This window comes from Pinus tabuliformis, chromosome 8 (genome assembly GCF_031772625.1).
Source record: "Pinus tabuliformis cultivar Carrire ecotype Pingquan chromosome 8, CPIR1, whole genome shotgun sequence".
NCBI lineage: Eukaryota > Viridiplantae > Streptophyta > Pinopsida > Pinales > Pinaceae > Pinus > Pinus tabuliformis.
This window is the reverse complement of record NC_142294.1, coordinates 1,342,649,470-1,342,667,365: the sequence shown is the minus strand read 5'-3', so window position 1 is coordinate 1,342,667,365 and position 17,896 is coordinate 1,342,649,470. Positions and strand designations below refer to the sequence as shown.

The following is a 17,896-nucleotide window of genomic DNA, read 5'->3' as shown; positions in this document are numbered from 1 at the left end:
ATGAGCAATTTGTAGCTATCCACTAGACACCTGAAAATCTGTTGGACAAAGTACATGAACCCCAACATATCTCTCAGAGTAGACAAGTTGATTCTCTGTTGCATCATCATGGGGGACACCAGGGAATTAGGGAAAATACTCTCGTCTCCTGGATTGGCTAATGATAAAGAAAGCATACTACTTAATTGGCACATACCACATGTCAAGACCAACATGGAAATCTTGTCGGTGGAGATCTCACAGACAGATCAACTGTGCAAACAATTCAGAGTTGTAGCCTCCTCTTGGTACTTAAGGAGGCCTACATTCCTCAAGAGGCCTTCGCTCACTGTGGTAGTAGGGAGAGGGTAGAAATGTCTCTCCCTCTCTCATGTCTCCCACTCTCATACCATATTGTACTATTCAACTCTTTTCTCTTGCTATTGTTTCTCCTCTCTCCTCTGATGTCTCTACATGTTTGACATATAAAATACATTAGCCTCAAACATGAAACATTATTTATTTTATTAAATGAAAAATATGTTTATAAATATGGACATTTAAATTTCAACTAAAAACTAAATAAAATAAACCTTGGTGCTCTAAAAAAGCAACAACACATCAGACACAATGCGCCAAAATATATGCATGTACTAAAAATGGTGTGTACATTGACTTGGCACACTGTTTTCATCTCGCATACATACATAATTAGTTATCTTATTTTTAAATGTGGTGCATTGATATAACATTTCACACCGGTGTATTAACTTTACATTGACACAGTGCACCGAAACATTCAGGTTAATGAATGCATCGAGCTATAATTTTTTAATATCAAACGATGTGTTTGGTAAAAATAAATGCACCAACAAGTTACTTTTACCAGACGTACCGCCTTAAAATTATAATTTTAATGTGGTGCATCATGGACTTCATGTCCTAGCACATTTCCATTCACCAAAATCATTGGACCACTAATGGTGTGTTAACGTTATGCACCGACTTGTAGTGCACCATGAATGGTGCAAGCCAAATGTCTCAAATGTGCTGCAAAAAGAAGTAAAAAATAATTTTTTACTTAATTTTCAATTCTACTCCACTAAAACACTAAATTAGGGAGAAACGTAGACATTACTTGGAAATTTTCTCTTCGGGGAGGCATGGTTTCCACGTAAACATAAAAAAACAAATTTGACCACCATTTGACAAAATTTGAAGGCATGCAGTGAGTAGTGGATGAAAGGATGGAAAGCAAAGAAAGCACCAATGACAGGTCACTTCACAGAGGCAAAAGTTGCACCCGTGCTTAAGAGCTTTACAACACTGGAAATGGCAAAAATGAATTTTATGGCCAATAAGTTTTTTTTACTTAACCCTATTCTGGTGCGCTCGATTAAATAACACACAGATGCATAGTATTTATGAAGTGCACCATGATTTTTTAAATTAGAAACCCTAATGTGATGCACCACGTATTTATGAACCAAGGTGTATCAAAACAAGAACAACTCAAATTCTTTGTGGGAGTAGAACACCGAAATGTGAAAATGAATTTTACAACTAACATTTTTTTTAATTTAACCTTTGTCTGGTGCTATCAAGTAGTATACGCATTGGTGCTCTGATTTAACTGAGTGCACTGTTATTTTTAATTAAAAAAACCTATAATGGTGCACAATGTTGTATATGCATCGAGGCATTTTGAAAATTTCTAAACGCTAGGGCTTCATGGGATTATAGCACTGGAATGGTGAAAATGAATTTTATGACTAACATTTTTTAAAATTTACACTAGTATTGTGATTTCGAGTAGTATAAGCACCAGTGTTCATACGCTACTTAGTGCACCATTATTTTTTATTTTAAAAAAATAACCCTCAAATTATGCACCATTTTCTATTAATCACTGAGACGTATAACTCTATTAAGGGCATTGATGCTTATTATATGATTAGTGCACCGACATTTTTAAATTAAAAACCTTGTATCAGTGCACCATGTTTTTATGCACTGGGGCTTTCGTAAAAAGGGAAATCAATGATGCTTTATGTGAGTATAGCAGAAAAATGGTGAAAATGACTTTTATGACCAACATTCCTTTAAATTTAACCCTTTTTGGTCTTATCGAATAGTATACACACTAGTTCCCTTATATACATAGAGTGTTGTTAGTTTTAATTGTATAAAATAACCCTGCAATGATGCACCATTTTATATTAGGCACTAGGGCCTCTAGTTCAATCAATGGCACCAGTGTGTATAATGTAATCAACACACCACTATTTTTAAATTGCAAACCCTACAATAGTGCACCATATTTTTTTATGCAGCAGGGCATTATTATAGGTGTTTAGCACAAGGATGTTATGAGAGTATAGCACTAGACTAGGCAAAATGATTTTAATGACCAATTCTTATTTTTTTTAAATTTAACCCTTTTCCAGTGATATCTAGCAGTATATTCATTGGTGCACATTATGAACTTAGAATACCGTAATGTTTTATTCTTATTTTTATAAAAAATAACTCTATCATGGTTCACCATTTGTTATTAATCAATGGTGTGTACACATATAGTCATACACTAGTGTGTTAGTGTATTGTAAACACACCATTAAAAAGCATACACTAAAACATCTACTTGCCCAACTCTACTAGTGACCTCCACTACAAAGAGATTTTGGGCTATTTTTATAGGGGCTTCTGAAAAAACCATAACTAGAGGGTCTTTTCCTTGTATTGTGGTGACAATGCTAACATATAGTCCATTGGCCCTATCCTTTCAAGAACTTGAAAAGCCCCACAAAACTATGCTGCCACCTTGGTACCTAACTCAATCCTTAGAGATATTTTCTTGGGTCAAACTCATAGGTAGACATGATCTCTCAGTTTAAATTTATTGTGCATTCTATGTTGGTTCGCATAGCTCTTCTTCCTATCTTGAGCCACCTTTAAATTTTGCTTGATGGTAACCATTTCTTGCTCCATTTCCCAGAGCATATAAAGCCCAATGAGTACCCTATTCATTGGATCACTGCAACCAATATGATATTGCATCTCCTATCGTAAAGAGCCTTGAATGGACTAATCTTTAAATACTCTTCATAACCATTATTGTAAGTGGACTCTACTAGCAGAAGAAACTATTCCCACTTCCTTGGATGGCGCATCAAATAAATTCTAAGCATGTCCTCAAGTACCTTGTTTATTCTCTATGTATACCCATCTGTTGGTGGAATGTATGCCATGCTAAATGTCAATTCTATGCCTAGGCCAACAAACAATTCCTTCTAAAACTTGGAAGTAAACTTTTCATCTCAGTCTGAGATTATTTTCTTGGGTACTCCATGCAACCTATTCACCTATTTTATAAAACTATGGGCCACATCACTCATTGTGTAGGTGGATTTTATAGCCACAAAGTGAGATTCCTTTCTAAATTCATCAACCACAATGATGATTGCATTATTTTTATTTGTTTTCCTTCGAAAACCTGTAACAAAATCCATTGAAATCACTTCCAATTTATGTTCTAGAATGGGCAGTGGCTATAACAGGCCTACTGTATGTCGACATTCATATTTTTCTTACTGAAATTCAATGCATCTTGAGATAATATCATCCACCTCCTTCTTCATTCCCAACCAATAATAATATTTCTTAATACCTTTTAGCATCTTTTGGTATCCTCGGTGACTAGAATAAGGATTATTGTGAAACTAATTTAGTATGAGCTTCTTCATGTTGCACTCATTTGGATTCTACACCCTACTTTCAAATCATATCATCCCATCTTTAAAGAGAGTAAAATTTTTGTCCGTCACTCCATTTGGTTCTTGCTACAACTTTTATTTTAATTGTTTATACTTAATGTCATGTTGCCCTATTAATTTACCTCTTTCTTAGAGATCAGTCCCATAGGAACTTATGGTTGATATATGGCACATTTGCATCCTCATGTTGAGTGCATCAAAAACTCTATTTTCTTTTCCCTTAATGTATTTCATCTTGAATTCAAATTCACAAAGTGTGGCCATCCATTTGTCCTGCCTAGAATTTAAATTAGGTTGATCAAATAAATACTACAACCCTCCATGATTAGTCATCAAGGTGAATTTCCTTCTAAGGATATAATGTTTCCACATCTTCAATGCATGAATAATGGCATCCAGTTACTCTAAATCATGAGTCACATAGTTTTTCTCGTGCTCATTTAGTTTTCTTGACTCAACATACCACTTTCCCATCCTGCATCAGGATTGCTCCAAGTCCTTCCTTGCAGGCATATGTGCACACTACAATTTCCATTTCCAAGCTTTTTATTTTGAGTGCAAGTGCATGATTTAGAAAATACTTCAGATACTTAAAGCTTGCAGTACACTCCTTTTTCCACTCAAACCTGCACCCTTTCTATTGCAATGTTGTGTTTGGATAACTAATCTTGGAGAAACTTTTAATAAATATCCTATAGTAACCTATGAGTCCCATGAATGATATGAGCTAAAAAACACTTCTTGGTGTTGGTTATTTCCAAAAGTATTTATTATTCTTTGGATCAATTGCCACACCTTCCTTTGTGACAATATTTCCCAAATACTAAATCTAAGAGTGCAATAACTTGCACTTGCTGGGCTTTTCATAAATCTTGTGCTCCCTTAATAGTTGTAACACTACAATTAATTTTTCCTCATTCTCCTCCTTTGATTTATGACAAACCAATATTTTACCAATGAACACAAATATGAACTTGTCCAAGGACTCAACACATTGTTCAATAGGAATATGAAATTAGTTGGTGTGTTGTTAAGCCCAAAGGGAACAACCAAAAGTTCAAAATGCCCATGCCTTGTCCTAAACATTGTATTATAAATTTCCTTGTACTTAATGTGCACCTGGTGATACCCAAATGTCAAATTAATCTCTAGGAAGATTGTTTCTCCCCACAATTGTCAAAAATGTCATCAATTCAAAACCACAGGTATCTATTCTAGTAACCTTATTAATATGTTTGTAAGCTATGCAAAATCTAAGTGTGCCATACTTCTTCTTCACAAATAAGATTGGTGCTACCCATATACACTTAGCATTATGTACCCTTTGTCTAGCATTTCCTTCAGTTGTAGCTTCAATTACACCAATTCTAGAGTTCTCATTTGTATGAAGTTTTGGATGTCAATATTGTCCCATGAAAAATATCAATAGAGAAGTATACTTCGATGTGAGCAGATAAGCCAGGAATCTCCTCTAGAAATATATCTCAAAATTGTTTCAATATTGGATGGTCAAGTAAATTGTTGCAAATATCACTCTTAGCACTTATTAATTTGGACAACAAATATTTTGCAACCCTTCTTACAATTCCTCTTACCTTGCATATTAGTAATCAACCTCACTAATATGGGGTTTATTTTCCCTTACAACACTCTTCTTTCCCAAGTCTCATTAATGCAATCAATTTCTTTTTCATAACAATCAACCTTGTTTTAGTAAAGGGACAACTAGTCCATTCCCAATAGTGCACCATATGTGTCAAACAGTAGTATATTAAATTGGTATTCATAGGCATGTAATTGATCTCAAATAAACATGACTTAATGATGTGTTGCACTCTTTTTTCATTTCTATGGCTAACTGAAATCAAAGATTCCTTATTTGCTTCATTGGCCAAATCACATTGTTCAATGAATATTTGGCTTGTGTAACTAAAATTTGACCCCAGATCAATCAAAACAGAGATATTTTTATTGCAAATCATACCTTCCATCTTGATAATGGATTCTTGGTGATCATCTTTCCTTTTTTCGATAGAAACATTTATTTTGGGCATGTTTTGAGCCACATCTCTTATGGTATTGGATTCCTTAATATTGTATAGCCTCAAATCATCATTCTTGTATTGTGGGGACCATTTTTCAAGTGATTCTCTACATAAATCCAGCACTTAAATGGTCCTCCTCCATATTCTTTGACCTCTTCTCCTATAGTTTGGGTAGAGCATCCCTTATTAGCAGAGTTGAACTTCTTTTGGAAGTCATTTATATTAATGGTGATCGGACATTTTTTTTTTCTCTAGACCACTACCCTGTAATTCCTAGCCTCTTTCCTTTGAATTTTCGATTTCCTTTTTTTTTCCAAACGAACTTAAACTTTGGCCTATGCCTAGACTAATCATAAAAATGTTTTAATTTCCTTATCACAACCTCAAGATTTTGTTGTTCATCAAACTTGATATAGTCTTTTAATGACTATGGAAACCTACTCATATACCTATAAGTTTTTTCATTTTCATCCTTAAGGTAGGGGACATACCCAACAACTCTAAAAACTTTGTGGCGTGTTCTTCATCTGACAATTTCCTCATTTTCATTCCATATAACTCCTTATTTTTTCTATCAAAGTTCCTATCAGAAATGTACTTTCCCCTAAAATATATCTCAAACCCCTTTAAAGATATATCTTCTTCCCTTATATTCTTCACATTCTTTAGGTCCTCCCACCCGATATCAACCTTTCCCTTCAAGTTAAAGGTAGCCACCATAGCTTTCATGTTCTCAGAGTAGTTGTGGACTCTAAAAAAAACTTCATACCAAGCATCCATTCCTCGACATCTTTTTCATTCTTTACCTCACCATAGAATGTAGGAGGATTAGGTTTCTTGAATTCCTCTAGTATATGCCCCCCTTCCCTCCTCTTATGATGATGATGTGATGATGATTATGTCTTATGTGAGTAGCATTATATCATTTCCCATGGGTGCTTGTCCTTCTCTTTGGAGTACTTAATGCAGTACCTCGCCTTAACTATGTCTTCACTTGATAATCTATGAATTTTCCTAGATCTACTTTCATGCCCTCCATCACCTTTCTTCTTGTTTTCTTTGTCCTAATGAGTTTTTCTTGATCTTATGGTTATCCCCTATCTTATATTATTTATGTCTCTGTAAGTCTTAGAGCTTTGCAATATCACTACATTCACTTCTACTTTATCTTGTTGAACCATAACAAGCTTCTCATTGTCATATTTTCAACCCCTTATTTCAGCCCTTAGAATTCTCAATGTATCCACCCAATTAGGATATCCTCCCTATCCTCTCTTCTCAACTAATTCTTCCTCTTCATGTCCATGTTGTGACTTGTCAATGCTATATTGCACCATTTTTTTGTTCATTCCTTTGCTCTTTTGTTTTTCTCTTATTTTCTATCACATACACATAATTATTAGCTTTTCATGAAGAAAAGAGACCAAGGAACACATATTTTTTTTTCCTTTGTAGACCTATCAAAAGCACATGGGTATGAGTATTTTGAACATCAATTTCACAAGTTAGTACATTTGTCAAAATAACTCATCAAAAAAATTATGCAATTAGCATGCAATCCAAAATTCAAACATCATATAACAATATTCATGACTAGTTAATTCATTCTACCATAAATCCTATCACATCACCACATTGGGCTAGAGGTCTTATCTCCTCTCCAGAGATTCAACATTGAACCTACTATTATGTTAAATTTGTAACAAGGCTCCAATTTCATTCCCAAAAGTCTAGTGTTGAACTTTTCTTTGATACCACTCTATAACAAACCCCCTTCCACCTCATAGCTTGTAGTAAGAGTAGAAGAAGGATTTATTATCATTGTCCTGATCTCCAAATTCCTTTTATGGAAATGGGGGCACTCCATCTTATGCCATATCATCCCCTTACGGGTCCATCTCCCCATGCGATTAGATACCATGCCTCTATGGCATGCTTATATGGCATATGACACCTCATCACATGTGGACTCCACAAGATTCCCTCCTCCATGGATTGCAGATTAGCGAATTCCCATTACAATCAAAATCCTGACCTTCATCCAAATCTCTTGGCACACTATAAAACTACATGGTAACTAACCCCACAGGCCCGAGATGAGAATATTATTGTTAATGACTAGAGAGATCTTCGTCCCTCAACTCATCAGTCTTGGTCTTGCTCTCCAGTACACTCACCATGAGCAAGCCAAGGTTTAAAACCTTGAGAAAAAGAATTCGTGATTACCTACTAGTAATATCTTCATCCCATGGCCTTTGTTTATCTTGGCACTTAAATCCCTTATCATATCACACACCATGTTCAACATCCTAATGTCCCAACATGACAATATTTATGTCAAGTGCCAAAACCAAATCACATCAATATCGACTAGCCATCTTGGACTTATCAAAGACTCGTACAACATTAAACACCCTAATTCCTCGAGATAATGTTAGCTTGAGACGGGAAAACTCACAATCGATTATCAAAATCATCTCTATCTATCCACTAAAATAGGGTTTTCTCCATTAAATTTAATTTTGGCATTTCTAGCCTTAAGGCCTCCATCCTTCGTGACCCTTGAAATGTTAACTGTTGGGAAATTAATTCCCATTTCCTCCCTAGACACTTAGCTAATTTCGCTACCCCTCTCTCTTGGGAATATATGTATAATTTGAATATCAAACATTTTGCATCCCTTCTCGCAAGTCCTCTTAACTTATATAGCTATAATCAACCTCATTGATATGGGATTTATTTTCCTTTGCAACACTCTTCTTTCCTCGATCTCATCAATGCATTCAATTTCTTTGTCATAATAGTCAACCTTGATTTGGTGAAGGGCCAACCGACCCATTCCAAATAATGCATCATATTCACCCAACATTAGTACATTAAAATTGAAAGTCATAGTCGTGTTTTTCAGGTCAAATAAACATGACTTAACCATGTGTTGCACTCTTTTTTCATTTTTATGGTCAGCTGAACTAGCAAAGATTCCTTATGTGCTTCTTTGGCCAGATTTAATTGTTCAATGACTATTGGATTTATGTAACTAATTTTTACCCCTGATTAATCAAAATAGAGATATTTTTATTGCAAATAACACCTTCCATCTTGATAATGGATGCATGATGATCAACTTAATTGTTGTCGGTAACGACATAGATTTTGGGCATGTTTTGAGTCATGTCCTTTACAATTTTGGCTTCCTGAACATTGTATAGGTTCAAATCGGCATTCTCATGTTATGGTAAATCTCTTTTTAGGTGATTTTCGACACAAATTCTGCACATAAAGGGTTCTCCTCCATAGTCTTTGGCCTCTTTTCCTAAAGTTTGTTTAGATAAGCCTTTATTAGTATAGTTTATTTTTGTTGTAACACACCTCTATTAATGGCGATGAGACTTCTTTTCTTTTCTCTAGCTTGCTCCCTTTCAATTCCTTGCCTCTTTCCTTTGAAATTCAAACTTCCTTTTTCTATCAACCTTAAAATCTAGTCTATGCCTAGATAGATCATAACAATGTTTTAATTTTTTGTTTACATCCTAAAGAGGTCTTGGTTCATAAAACTTAATCCGGGCATTAAATGGCTAGGGGAACCCACTGATATACGTATGAATTTTTTTTTTTGAACCTTGAAGTATGGGACATACCACAACAACTACAAAAAATTTGTGGTGTATTCTTCATCTAACAATTTCCCCATTTTGAGTTCATAGAAATCCTTAACTTGGCTATCAATGTACCTCTCAAATAGGTACTTTCCCTAAAATATTTCTCAAACACCTTCCAGCATCATTCTTCTTCTCTTATATTCTTCTCATTCTTTAGGTCATTCCACTAGATATCCACCTTTCCCTTTAAGGTAAAGGCAGCCACCTTTCCATTCTTCACGACTCGTGTGATGTTAACTACAAGGAAATTAATTCTCGTTTCCTCCCTTGACACTATATATATATATATATATATATATATATATATATATATATATATATATATATATATATAGGGTGAGGCTTCCTCAACTCAACCATCGTGACCTATCTCTCTAAGCTTATGTGGTATTTCAACCTAGTCATTACAGGCATGCAATTATAGGGTTTTTTATAACAATTCATATTACATGGAAGAATTTAGTTAAATGACAAATACCATCTTTGATACCTGAGAAATTAAACTAATCCTAGGCTAAAAAATAAACATAGAGATAGTAATTTTCCATCAATCACATAAGATATAAGCTATTCATTGTTACTTAGATATGGCATGAACCTTCGCTCATTAATCCCATAGGAAATGACATTCCCTATTTTTAACACAAGATATAAACATTCGTCATTAATCATACACATGAAATAAACATTGCTCAACACTAGCATAAGCATCTTAATAGCACAATAAGCATGTACATAATATTGAAATTCACATGAACATAAGTAAGCACTCATCTTATAAGAGAAGTGTGGCAACTGAGATTGGGACTTCAACTCTCCACCCAACCTTATATTGGTACGCACTCAAGATTCCTTGCATCTAATCAACCCTCGACTAGATTTATGAGCTTGAGGAAGAGTGCTGAAAGGAATTAACAAATGGTGCTAGTTTAAATAGGGAATCCAAAGGTCAATCCACCTACACCCTCTAGTCAATAAACAGACTCTAGAGACTACATTGTCTCCACCCACTAGTTAAGACCAGAGTCAAACTAAAATAGGGAATTAAGAGGCTATAACACCTCCACCCACCAACAAATCAAGGGAATCGAGAGGTTACACCATCTCCACCCTTAAGCTAAAACAGGGAATCCAGAGACTACACCATCTCCACCCACCAGCTAATACAAGAGTTAAGATAAAACAAGGAGTCCAAAGGCTACACCACCTCCACCCTTAGATAAATTCCCTAAGTGGCTCACCTTAACACAAGAGTCTGGAACTCACTAAGAAGAAACCAAAACCTAGGCCAACAATTATTTAAGTAGCTCCACCCTAAAATGGGAATCCAAATCTCACTAAAGTGATTGTCAAGCTTGCAACTAATCGAAAGAAGGCACGAGGGCACTCCTTGACCATGAAACCAAAGAGCATAATCTCAACCCTTCAATGGAAATAAGTATTCTAGAGACTGCATCATCTCCACCCACTAGCTAATCAAGGGAATCTAGAGACTTCTTTCATTCACCTAAGAGATGCCTACCCAACCCTTCCAGTGCTCAACCAAAGAATTCTCCTCTTCACTCTCGTGGTCTAGGAAATGGCACAATGCTTCCTGCTCCCATTCTCATGCGCTAAATTTTTTCCTTTTTCTTTAATCAATCCCTGAACGGACTTCTCCTCCATTTTTCTCTATTGTTCTAGCCATGCTAACCATAATCCTCGTTCATAAATCCCACCTGTCTTCTCTATCACCATTCTTTTAATTGCTTCCTTGTGTATGGTCGTGCACTTTTCCACCAATCCCTAGTATCCATCTAGTGGTTCTATTTCTCATTTTGTGTGGTCATGGGGTGTTGTCACGTAAACACAGACTCCCCATGCCACTCCTTCCTCGATAATGTGTATAATAAAATCACACATTATTCACCTTCAATTAATATTTATATTAACTATTAATGATAGTGAATGAAAGTTAATTTTCATTGTGCTGAGAGGCCCTCTAGCACCAGCATAGAGTAGATGTGTAGGTGTGATGTAAGTATGTAAACAATCTTTAATGTCGGCTTAATTTAAGAAAATAAAATAAAAGTGATGGGGGATGAGTGCAAATAAAAGTTAAAGTAATAAAAATAATAAAATTTAATTTGTTATATTTTGATTTTGTTATTAACTTTTGAATAGGATTTGTTACAATACCATGGACCAAAACCATGGCTTATCAATACCGCATGCCCAAAAACCATAACTTATTTCATAGTGGAAATATTTTATAACAATATGACAAGACTCTTGAGTCTTAACTATGGATATTCATCTACAATACCATTGGTCAATACCATGGCTTATCAAAACCACATGACAAAGAATGATAACTTATTTGACAATCAAAGTATTTTACAACAATATAATTCTTAACATGATTCTTAACCATGGATATTCATCCTCACTTTACCATGGATATTAGTAACGTGAAAGTAAGCTTTGTTACAATACCATTTTCCAATACCATGGCCTATCAATACCGCATGCCCAAAAAACATAACTTATTTCACAATCAAAATATTTTATAGCAATATAACAAGGTTCTTAATCACGGATATCCACCCCCACTTTGCCATTGATATTATGAACTTGTGAATAGGCTTTGTTATAATGGCATGAGCTAATGGCATGATCAATACCACATGCCAAAAAATGATAACTTATTTGACAATCAAAATATTTTACAACAATATGATTCTTAACCATGGATATTCACCCTCACTCTACCTTGGATATTATAAACTTGTAAATAGGATTTGTTACATTACCATGAGACAATACTATGGCTTATTAATACCACATGCCCAAAAACCATAACTTATTTGACAATAAACCATCTATTCTCATGACTACTAAAAATATTCCCATAGAAATTAAATTAAGGATTTAATAAAATAAAAAGTGAGAATACTTTTATATTCAAAAATGTGAAATTTATATAATACAAATAATATTGGTCAAAACCAACATAGATCCATTTTAACTAAGGATCCAAGTGATGATAACAATCAAACTAAAGGGAAGAGAGGGAGAGGAGAGGAGATGAAGGGAGATAGTGACAAAGTTGGAGGGTGGAGAGAGAGAGAGATGGAGTTGGAGAGGGAGAGAGAGGGAGGAAATAACAAAGACATAGAGAGAGAGAGAGAGGGAGTGATAAGGGAGAGATGGAGAGAGAGTGAGGGAGAGAGGAGAGGAGGGAAGAGAGAGAAGAGGAGGGGAGAGAGATAGGGAGAGAAGGGCAAGAGAGGGAGAGATAGAGTTGGAGGGGAGATAAGGGGAGACAGGTAATGATATAGTCGGAGGGAAGAGAGAGAGAGAGAGTGTGATGGGGGACAAAGAGGGGGAGGTGGGAGAGAGAGGAGCGTGGGAGAGAGAGAGAAATGGAGTTGGACGGGGAGAGAGAGGGAGGAAAGAACAAATACATAGAGAGATAGAGGTGGAGAGAGAGAAAGAGAGAGAGGGAGTGAAGGGAGAGATGGAGAGAGAGTGAGGAAGAGAGGAGAGGAGGGAAGACAGAGAAGAGAAGGGGAAAGAGAAAGCGAGAGAAGTGTAAGAGAGAGAGAGGGAGACAGAGAGTTGGAGGGGAGAGAGATAGTGATATAGTTGGAGGGAAGAGAGAGAGAGAGTGATGGGGGGGGAGATAGAGGGAGGTGGGAGAGAAAGGGAGAGAGAAGACTTAAGAGAGAGAATGAGATAGAGATGGAGTTGGAGGGGAGAGAGAGGGAGTGATAAGGGATTAATGGAAAGAGAATGAAGGACAGAGGAGAGTAGAAGGGAAGAGAGAGAGAGAAGGAGAGAAGGGGATGAGAGAGAGAGAAAGAGAGAGAGAGTTTGAGGGGTCAAATAGAGGGAATAAGAAAGAGATACATAGATACAAATATAGATATTATATATTATTATGTAACTAACCTAGATCCATCTTAACCCAAATCTATCATGGGCCAAGAGGGATCAAATCTCTCGAGGTACAAACCTTTCCTCAAGTTTTGCACTCAAAGAAGAGGTTTTCACCTCGAGAGATTGGATCCCTCTCACCACTTAATCCAGGATGGATTAGAGTGGTTATGTATGTATATATATATATATATATTGAATATGATGATACAATTTTAAGTGACATTATTATTTTATGTTATTTAAAATAGTCATAAAAAAAACCAAAACACTCAATCTACACAGAACTCAAATCCATTCTCTAACACTTCTTAACTAAATTTCAATAAAACTCTTAAAAAAATATAGCTTTAAAAAATAAAAGTATGTAACATTTAAACTACATTATCTCATTGAAATTTTAGTCACCTCATTTTTTTTTAAATAGATCAATTTAAAACTTAAATTTAATAATTTTTATTTGAAAAGAACTTCAATTTAATGCATTTTTGTTTTAAACAAAATCTTCTTACAATAAAGATATGTTAGGAACTACATTAGAATGTAAATATTTTTTAAGATATTTCGCTACATATAATTTTGAAAATTGAATATTATATATGATTTCTGTATGAAGGCTTTTGTGATCTATAATAAATTAAGCAAACTTTTTTGATATAAATCATACCAGAGAAATTTTTAGCTAAGGCCTTTCGAACAAACAAGTGTAATTATAAATGAAACTTTGAGATAAAAAAACAAAAGAAAAAAAAGAAAAAATAAACAAGTGTGATTATAAATGAAACTTTGAGTTAAAAAGAAAAAAAGAAAAAAGTACAAAATCTTTAATATTCATATCACTTCAATTTAGTTTAACATTGAAATTACGTAAACGAAATATGGTTTTTAGTTGAAAATTGAAATTGGGTGTAAATTGTTTTAAATTTAAATTTTAATAGTTTAAATTATAATTTTAAATATTTAAATATTTTTAAATTAAGTCGAAATTACACATTTTAAAATTAAGTCACAGTTTTATATTAAATTGAGAATTCCAACCATTTTTGTTTATCAAAATTAAACGGTTTGCTGTTTTTACCCACTAGTTAGGACAAATTGCAAGCTTTCTTTTTCGATTGGTTTGAATAAGTCAATTCGTTAATGATTATTTGCCTCGTAACTCCTTTTAAATTCTTGTCAATGTGGACGTTTATCTCTTTCTTCGCGTGGAGCACAATCTACGCTACGTCTCTGAATCTCGTTTTCGTGTATCTGGGCATCTACTTCCCCTCCACCTTCATCTAATTATACCTACCTCCAACATTTAGAATTATTAAGTTGAGGAAGTCAGTATGCTGTTTCTCCCACGTGAACCAAACTTTTCATCAAATATGAAACTTGAAAATGATAGATGTGTATATTGAATGCTCTGAAGACATTCACATGGACACCACCACTACCAACTTGCAAAGCACATTCCTTACACGTAGACACCTTCATGCACACATGCACAATTGAGATTGCATAGTGAATTAAAGTTGTTTAAAATGTATTTTTTAATCTAATTGTTTTTAGTGATATTTTTTAAAAGTTTTTTTTGGTGGGTTTTTCCAATGTAATTTCTCTAAAATTTAGCAGGACTTTATTGAAATGACAGGCTTAACCCCTGCACAATCTAACTGTCTTAGGGGTTTTTCAGGGTGTTGAATTCATATACACAATGGAAGTGCCTTTGGAGATTTTGAAGGTGTTGAACCATATATATCTAGTCAAAAGTCCAGTGTAAATAACACAAATCAAGATTTCACCTCAAAAATTTCCAGCAGATTAGGGCATTGGAAAGTCCAAAAAGCTACACTAAAAACAACTCCATTTTTAATGTATAAATGCATTTATTATACTTTTACTCATATTGCATCACTAAAAGTTAAAATCAGTGTTTTGATAAAATCTGGGAAGGATTTTTGTAAATCCAAGTTACAGTTGTTAAACTTCAAAATTTGATGGTGCTGAATCATTTCCACCATCAAAAGCATGATTTAAATACTTCTCTTACAAGACTTTTTGAATTTTTTTTACCCGGATTCCAGCCACTTTTGACCATTTAAGCAATTCTTTCATCCATATAGGATGACTCCAAAAAAAATTTCAAAAATTCCGTGAAAAATAAATAAATTCCTTATTATATTTAAGCGAAAATTAACGCCAAAAAAATTAACCCCAAAAAGAAAAACGAGAAAAAACGAAAAAGTCACGGGAAAGGGCAAAAATCGTCCAACGTGTAGCCCACATCTTTCGTTTTGAATCTGGAAGTTGGAACTCTCGACGCAGGGACCATCACAACACACTGGCTGTAGGAAATTCTCAGTGGAAGGAAACTGTTTACTAACGAACAAATACATAGACAGACGACAACGGCATTATCTTTTAATTGGTAAAGGGCGGTGGAGTTGGAGAATCTTCCAGAAGTTAGGTGAACAGGTCACCAGCCCCAACTGTCCCTGTATCTTCTTTTTGTTAACATGCAGCTATTCCCCCCTTCCTGTAAGCCCTCGGCTTTATAAACAAACCTTCCCCTGCTCTGCTCTCAAACACTTACTCATCACTGGTTACCAGTTTCTCTAGATATCTCTATCTATAATTATAATCTGTGCTTTTTTGGATTTTGTGCGCTAGCTGCAATTAAATTGATTTCTGAAGATACAATGGCCAACGTCCTGGCATTGACACTAGTACTCATCGTCATAGCGGCGGGGAGGAATGCGGGCTTGGTTGGAGCCCAGCCAGTACCCACTTCTAATTCATCCTGTACTTCTCCATTGGCGAGTATGACGCCATGTCTTACTTTCTTGCAGGGAGGACCCAACAATACTAGTCCTACACAGGGCTGCTGCACTTCCCTTGCCTCCGTCGTCAAAACCAGCGCCGCCTGTCTCTGCCAGCTGGTTATCTCAGCCAACACTTCCCTGGGGATTCCCATAAACCAAACGCGCGCTCTCTCTCTGCCAGGCGCCTGCAAAATTACTACTCCGCCTCTCAGCCGATGCAATTCATCTGCTGGTAATTACTCAGCAAACTGAGTGGATTTTAATTTTCTAATCGCCACATGTTGGGTATTAAGTCGATCGCTAATTTCTTGAATATTTTGGGAATTTATGGACCTAGCCTAATTTCTTAAATATTTTGAGATTTTATGGATATAGTTTAGGTCAATTATTTGATGCAGAGATGTGAATTAGATTTTATAATATTCCAGAAATATTCTGGAAATGTACAATCCACTAAATTATTTGTTTTTCTTATTCTAGAAATCTACCATCCACTAAATTGTTTGTTTCTCTTTTTTCAGTTGGAAAGGAGAAAGGAATGAACTTTTGAAATTTAATTTGTTTTCTTGTTGGTGGTTTCAGTTTCAAATCCTCCTGCAGCGGCCCCTTCCGCTCCGGCTCCGTCTCCGTCTCCTGTAGTTAGTAATCCCACACCCAAAGCTAAGTCGCCCGCGCCCGCAACTTCAGCAGCTGTTCCTCCAACTACGACTTCTGCTACTCCTCCAACTAAGACTCCTACTACTAGTGGAGCACTTTCACCGCCTACCACGGAAGGACCAACTGCCTCTACCAGCGCAGGATCGATGATGGGCGTGAGCATGTTGATTCATGTGGCGGGGATAATGGGATCGTTAACGTATATTATTTTTGCCAGCATATAGAGGAGAGATGAAAAGTGTTATCAGTAGTCTCTGCGAGGGCTCTGCTTGGATATATGCTGCACGATGCATTTGTTGCTGTACTAGAATGGTTTTGTAGTTTTGTATGGTTTATCAATTCTTTAGCAGGTTTAGCTGTGTGGAATGGAATAAACCAGGAGGAGCTATTATAGGAGTGTGTATCGTATTGTCCATTCATACATTTATTTAGGGTTTTGTAGCGCACCGTTTCATTCATTTACTATATCTCTTGTGGATTTCGGAGATGCATTAAATAAAAATGGATTGGATCTTCTTTGTATTTTACCTTTCCGTGTAAAGTTTTTAAGTTTACATAATTGATGTGGTGTAGATTAATTCGTTTGTTTCAAGAGTATTGATTCAAATTTTATAGGAATGAGTTAAGGATGGGAGTAATTTGTGAGAATAAAACTATCTTACACATTTTCGTCATAACATCCCACAAGTAAATATATCATTCTTTCATCTAACATCTTCACAATATCATTTAATTTCTTTTACAAATCTTTAATAAAACACTTAGCATAAATAATTATGGTCTTTTTAAGTTAAGGGTGTATTAAAATCTTATTCTCAACTTTGAAAATGCTCATGATTGATTGGAAAAAAATTATCCCAGCATATAACTTAGTGAGATGGTTACTTGATTTGTAAATAATAATGTATATTCTACTATACTATGCAATTTCTCACTATTATGCAATGTTCACCTTAAGATTTTATATTTAGATCTACTTTGAGAAACTCTAATACACAAAAAAAACTATGCTAAAACTTGAGGCCTATGCCTTGCCTTTTTCTTCTCAACTATGA

The 17,896-nt window shown here is 35.2% G+C and overlaps 1 protein-coding gene across 1 annotated transcript; it reads left to right on the top strand.

Moving 5' to 3' along the window:
* Nucleotides 1-15,931: 15,931 nt before the first annotated feature.
* LOC149240444 (non-specific lipid transfer protein GPI-anchored 2-like) lies at nucleotides 15,932-17,368 on the top strand. Its single transcript, XM_089367304.1, has 2 exons — nucleotides 15,932-16,416; nucleotides 16,767-17,368. Exons 1-2 carry the CDS (start codon nucleotides 16,062-16,064, stop codon nucleotides 17,063-17,065), a joined length of 654 nt encoding a protein of 217 aa, XP_089223430.1. The 5' UTR covers nucleotides 15,932-16,061; the 3' UTR covers nucleotides 17,066-17,368.
* The last annotated feature ends 528 nt before the right edge of the window (nucleotides 17,369-17,896 follow it).